This window comes from Sprattus sprattus, assembly GCF_963457725.1.
Source record: "Sprattus sprattus genome assembly, chromosome: 5".
Taxonomy (NCBI): domain Eukaryota; kingdom Metazoa; phylum Chordata; class Actinopteri; order Clupeiformes; family Clupeidae; genus Sprattus; species Sprattus sprattus.
The window spans coordinates 45,104,507-45,110,617 of NC_137924.1; the positions used below are offsets into that span (position 1 = coordinate 45,104,507).

Here is a 6,111-nt window from a genome sequence, read left to right on the forward strand (position 1 = left end):
TCTAGCCTCATGAAAAAGCAAATCAAACCTTCCATCCACACAAGGGGTGTTTCTACCATTATAAAAACTACTGCTCGTCAACAGTCACAAACTGTTCATATGTAATATCATATGAGAACAACCCATGAACGGTGGCTAGAGATGCTTGTTTGCGGACGCGTATAGATTTGGAATGTTATAATACAGAGATATACCTGTGCGGCTACAAATAGAAAATGTCATGTCAAGGCATTTCACATAATGTGCATACAGTCTCTTTATTTAGACTTTTTTTGTGTTTTGATTTTTTTTTTACCAAATCAGGAAGATATGATTTGTGGTGCGTAACAGCCTGTACTGTACAACAAAAAACAAACAATTTTATATTATAAACATGAACAAAACAATACAAATGAATTACCAAAAAAAAAGCAGCAACTGGGTCTCAACAAACCCCTTTGTTTTTCACATTATGATTTACATTGCAAGCAGAAGTCTGTCCTCACCATCGCAATAAGTCAAAAAGTACGCGCCCTCATAAGTTAGCTGATGAAAACTCATTCAGGTGACAATGGTGGAATTGTGCTGGTAAAATATAGTCTTTCACATATCAAATTGGCAACATAAACAAAAAAATACCTCTTCTTCTAGATATGCTATGGCGCATTTACGAAGATGGAGGGTGGGGGGCACAAAAGAATGTTTTGAGATACAATCAAATGATCTTTTTTTTTTTTTTTTTTAAAGAACGGGTGACACCCGTGCCTTTGTCATCGCAATGACATATACAAATGTGTATTGGCTTTTTTTCAAAGCAAAAGGGAAATAATAATTTATCCAAAAATAATAATAATTCAGAAGCTCACATTCACATACAAGGGCCACATCCTTCAGGTGAAGGACTACATTTCCCATGAATCTTTGCACAAAACCACAGAGGCACACCAATGGCACTGTCTGCCGTGACCTTCATTCCTCTAAAACAGTGCTTGACATCCATGGGTCTTGGAGGAAGACTTTAAACAGCAGTATGAAGTAAACAATTTTGGGACAAGAACGCAGTCAAGCTAAGAGAGGTTAGAAACAGTCTTGCCAAACACTGACACTAGTATAGTGTCTTTAAATAAATCTTACTAGCAACAAGCCATTTCTGTTTACTCTGTGGGGAACACAGAATATGTAGTTTAAATATCACAATGTCTAAATATAATGGTAACCTTTTGGTAATATATTGTGACCTTCCTTGGGACAGGAAGTGCTCTGTGCTAAGAATCTGCACAAAAGGCAAAATTGAGACCTAATTAAAAGTACGCAAGGTGAATTTTTCTTGCTAGCAGGGGGCAACAGCAAGGGGCTCCCTAAAACTTGACTGCCAACGACAGGATAGAAGGGTAAGGGCAAACAAAGGGGGACGAGTGTGGGACAAATGAAATGTCTGGGGAATACAGTCTTTGCTGATTCAAAATGGCTGCCATCCAAGAGGACTGAGAAGACGCAATCTTGCATGTGGATGGCACTGAGACAATGACAACAACCAACTCCAAACAAAAAACAAAGAAAAGGAAAGGAAATGACAGACAGACAGGACTGTGGTGAGACCATATGAGGAAGAGAATGAACAGTAATGAGCAAGTGTGTTCAGCTGCTGAGAGTATGTGTCTTAACACCTGTAAACATGTTTTTTTTCTTCTTTTACTACCTTTTCCATACTCTCCTTTTCTTCTCCAAGACAGGCTGCTGAAGGTTTTCCTCTTGAGCTCACTTTGATTTTTCCAAGGCATTTATTTTCTTTTCTGATTTTTTTTTGTGTGCCATTTGAAGGCTAACTGTTACGGTTGGTTGTTGAAACAAGTCTAGTTATTTTTTCAAGTCCATTTATCCTCCCAATAAAGAGTCTTTGCTTTAAAAAAAAAAAAGTTTTCCAGGACTAGTCTGAGCTGAGGGGCTGAGTAGACACAGTAGGAACCCAGACCAAAACCCAACATTAGGGGGGGCTGGGTGGGTATCCCTCTCCCTCTTTCTCCAATAGAAGGGAGAGATGGTCCCTCCGGATTACATCCAAACAGGGTCAAGAATAAAGGTTTAGAGGAAAAGAGAGGAGTATCCCATCATGACAACTGAGAGAGAATACATTAAAACCTGCACAAAGCAGAGTGAAAGGTCTCAGTGACAGATTGTTTCCTTGTAGCTGTGAGTTTGTCTGTCTGTTTTAAGTCATCATCCACAGTCTTCAACATAAAGTGCAGGCGGCATATCTAAAATCGCTCCCCCCACGAGAGAGACGAGAGTCTTGCCATCGGCTCCGGAGTGTAAAAATAGGGGTGGCTTGCCTAGGTGGCTGGGTATGGGGTATGAAGGGGGGCAAATTTGGTTACGCAGGAAAGGAGGCACAAATGCAGCACCTCTGCTCCTCCCTAGAACATCGCTCTATCCTTTACTCCGTTTTTTTATTTTGTCCTCCTCTTCCACCTCCTTTACCACCTCTTACAACCTCTCCCAGCCCCAAACCCCACCACCCTCCCCACCCCTTCAGGCCGTTTTCCCTCAGGTCCTCTGTTCACTCCACTCGGACGAGCAGGCCGTAGAGCAGCGTGCCGCCACGCTCCTTGGTGACCCACTCGATCTCGGTGTTGTTGAAGCGCGGGTCCAGCGGCTCCGTCAGGCCCAGCGTATGCGGGCCCACCTTGTAGGAGCCTGGTCGCACACACACCTGGAAGGCCACCTGGGCCTGGTGGCAGCGGTGGGATCGCGGGTCCCGGAATCTGGGGGGGAGGGAGAGAGAGATCTTTACTTCACTCTTAACTTTACCTACATTTAATTATTAATGGCACAACTGCAATGAATTAAGACAACATGTTGTGTAATAAACACTACACTTAATACTTTATGCTTCAACAAAAAAGATATATGCTTCAGACTGTTTCATTGTAACTGTAATTTAATTCTATGATTAACAAAACACCTGCAGATGGAGAACCAGAGGGACAGACATGAACAGACACAGAGAGCAGAGAAGGGAAAGATGAACAGACACAGAGAGAGCAGAGAAGGGAAAGATGAACAGACACAGAGAGCAGAGAAGGGAAAGATGAACAGACACAGAGAGAGCAGAGAAGGGAAAGATGAACAGACACAGAGAGCAGAGAAGGGAAAGATGAACAGACACAGAGAGAGAGCAGAGAAGGGAAAGATGAACAGACACAGAGAGCAGAGAAGGGAACGATAAACTTCTCCTCTCAGGACTTACTGCACTTTGGGGGCGAACATCTCCTGGCCGGAATAGCGCATGGTGGGCGATAGCTGCACCCGCGGGACCTCCCTCTCAGGGGCGCTGTTCTCCTCTGGCTCGCCGTAGCCGCCCTGGCTCTCCGTCTTGACTGGGGACACGGAGAAGATGGAGGACGACTCCGCTGTGAAAGGTCAAAAAGGTCATATAGGTCACACAGTCGGCTGAAAACATACTCCAGTGCCAGTGGAGAGGGAAGTGTTTCATTTCGAACTTCTTCAGAATCTTCCTTTCCTACTTATCTATCTGTATTATTATTTTTTTTAAATGCTTTTGAATGCTTTCGTGGTTGTTTCTTGGCCGTGACTTCAAGTTCAAAACTTTTCCTTATAATTCCTTATAAATAAAGGAATATGGCAACAGTTTTTCTCTGTTCTTGTCTCCATTCAATTCCATTTTCAAGTCTTGTTCCAGGGAGAGATTACTGAAGAGAGTAGGAGTTGAAAGACAGATCAATCAATGCAGGAGGATGGATAGTAGATGGCTAGGTCAGGAGGTGGATAAGCCAACTGACAGACTTGAGCTGAATGGATGAAAACCCAGAAGTGGATAGATAGATTGGTCTGTTTGGAAGGAAGTGAATGCATGAGTGGGTGGAGGGTGGAGTCTGGAGATGAATGGATGGACAGTGAATAGAATGGAATATTTCTTTCATGAATGTATGTACGTATAGATGTTATGTTATATTTGTATGTTTGTATGTTTGTCTGCATGTATGCATGCATGTATGTATGTATGTATTTATAAATGAATGAATAAATGTTAATGGGTGTGTGTGTGTGTGTGTGTGTGTGTGTGTGTGGGTGTGGGTGTGGGTGTGGGTGTGGGTGTGGGTGTGGGTGTGGGTGTGGGTGTGGGTGTGTGTGTGTGTGTGTGTGTGTGTGTGGGTGTGGGTGTGGGTGTGGGTGTGTGTGTACAGTGAATAGAATGGAATATTTGGTTTATGTATGTATGTTATGTATGGATGTTTGTTTGTTTGTTTGATTGGATGGATGGATGTATGGATTGATGGATTTGAAGAGAGGGGCTGATGCTGAATAGCACAAAATGGCAGAATAAAGTGACAATAAAGGGTTGGGTGTTGTTAAAAGAGGGGGGCGCAAATAACAGAGATGAGAAAGCAAACAGAGGGATGAACAGATGAATGAGGGGATGGACAGGAGGAGAGGAGAGGAGAGGAGAGGAGAGTCCTCAGACCTGGAAGCAGCTGGCTGAGGTCCAGTGTGCGTCGGAGGGCTCCTACGCTGGTGCCGTGGTAGGCGATGTGCCACTTCTTAAAGGTCGTGGACACCTCACAGTGAGGTTTGATCCTGGATACACCAAACCATGAGCATACAACCATCACAGGTAACACAACATGCTGACAGAACTTGTCTTTCTGACAAAACTTGACCATGGACAACAAACACTGTTCTCCCTGTTTTATATGTGCTTGACACATTTTCTCGCACGCAATTTTGTTAAACAGTAAAATAAAAACCATCAAGGCATTATTTCTGATCTCATCTTTACCGACAGTCTGTCTCTCTGTGGTAGGAAGATTTACATAATAGGTTTATATACTGTATGTAAAAGCCATCACTTCTGAGAGTGTCTTTCACTGAATCATGGAATGGTGTATCCGTTTTTAGATGACGTGCCACTGACCGTAGGGCGAAGCGGCACCAGCCGAAGGGGAGGGCGTAGTCGCGGGGGGGCTCCCCACGTTTGTAATACGCCTCGTCCCCACGGAGCCTGTGGCAGGACTCACAGTAACACAGGTTATACTTGGCATCCTCGTTGAAGTAGCCATCTTGGGGAGAGATCAGTGGCACAAATGCAATAACAATCAGATCGATTGCAAGATTATCTTCAGAGGTCAAAACGAAACTAAGGAGAAGGTGCTCAACAACGGTCTGCAGTAAATAAAGGGTTAGTCATGAGTTCCACACCTTCCTTCATACAACTTAGCTGATTAACCTCAACACTAGTTGTAATTCTGACAACTTTTAACCTTTCCAGAATTATACCATCAGATCTAAAATTTGCATCGACTGTCATATCAAGGTCAATTTCAAGCTTTACACCTAAGATTATCAAAGCTAATTTACACAGAAATAGTGTGGTCCCGGGTCACCTCTCATTAAAGCTTTGACGAGAGAGAGAAAGAAGTAGAGGAGAGGAAGAGGTTCTCACCAGGCAGAGAGAGACACAGAGAGAGAGAGAGAGAAAGATGGAAGAAGAGGAGAGGAAGAGTATCTCACCAGGCAGAGAGAGACACAGAGAGAGAGAGAGAGAGAGAGAGAGAGAGAGAGAGAGATGGAAGAAGAGGAGAGGAAGAGTATCTCACCAGGCAGAGAGAGACACAGAGAGAGAGAGAGAGAAAGATGGAAGAAGAGGAGAGGAAGAGGTTCTCACCAGGCAGAGTGAGCAGGTCTTTGAAGCGGGAGCAGAGGGCCTGGTATTCACACGTCTTGTTGGGGTTCACCTCCGGAGGGGGTGTCCAGCACACACTCTCTTTGATCCCTGGGGAGACAGCAGCGGGTGTCAAGGTGTGAACGCAGACGTCTGACGTACTGCGCTAGGGCATGGTCAGAGGTGAAGTAGACACTTCGCAGAGGGTAAAAAGACCTCCATGTTCTTGACCCCCTCATGTAGTGAGAAGTCTACACACTCTTCAGTCATGACAGTGATTTAGGATCTGGGCTAATCTACAAATATGATCCTGACTCGCATACTTCTGAGGGTGGTTAAGATTAATGGTTTTAGATGAATATTTGTAACACTTTCATCAAATAAAAAATATATAATTGAACTGCACAGAAACGTCACTTGCAAGTCTGATATGGCCATAAAACAGGAGTGTG

The 6,111-nt window shown here is 43.9% G+C and overlaps 1 protein-coding gene across 2 annotated transcripts in view; it reads right to left on the reverse strand.

The window, feature by feature from the left end:
- Positions 1-2,536: 2,536 nt before the first annotated feature.
- neurl4 (neuralized E3 ubiquitin protein ligase 4) overlaps positions 2,537-6,111 on the reverse strand; it is a gene marked incomplete at both ends in the record, with an annotated part of 27,390 nt that continues 23,815 nt past the window's right edge. The window contains 5 exons of one of the 2 annotated variants that reach the window (XM_080838662.1): positions 2,537-2,741; positions 3,227-3,389; positions 4,463-4,575; positions 4,913-5,057; positions 5,663-5,770. In XM_080838662.1, the coding sequence (XP_080694788.1) occupies positions 2,537-2,741; positions 3,227-3,389; positions 4,463-4,575; positions 4,913-5,057; positions 5,663-5,770 (734 nt within the window). The remainder of the gene's footprint in view (positions 2,742-3,226; positions 3,390-4,462; positions 4,576-4,912; positions 5,058-5,662; positions 5,771-6,111) is intronic. The other variant, XM_080838661.1, reaches the window with a different exon arrangement.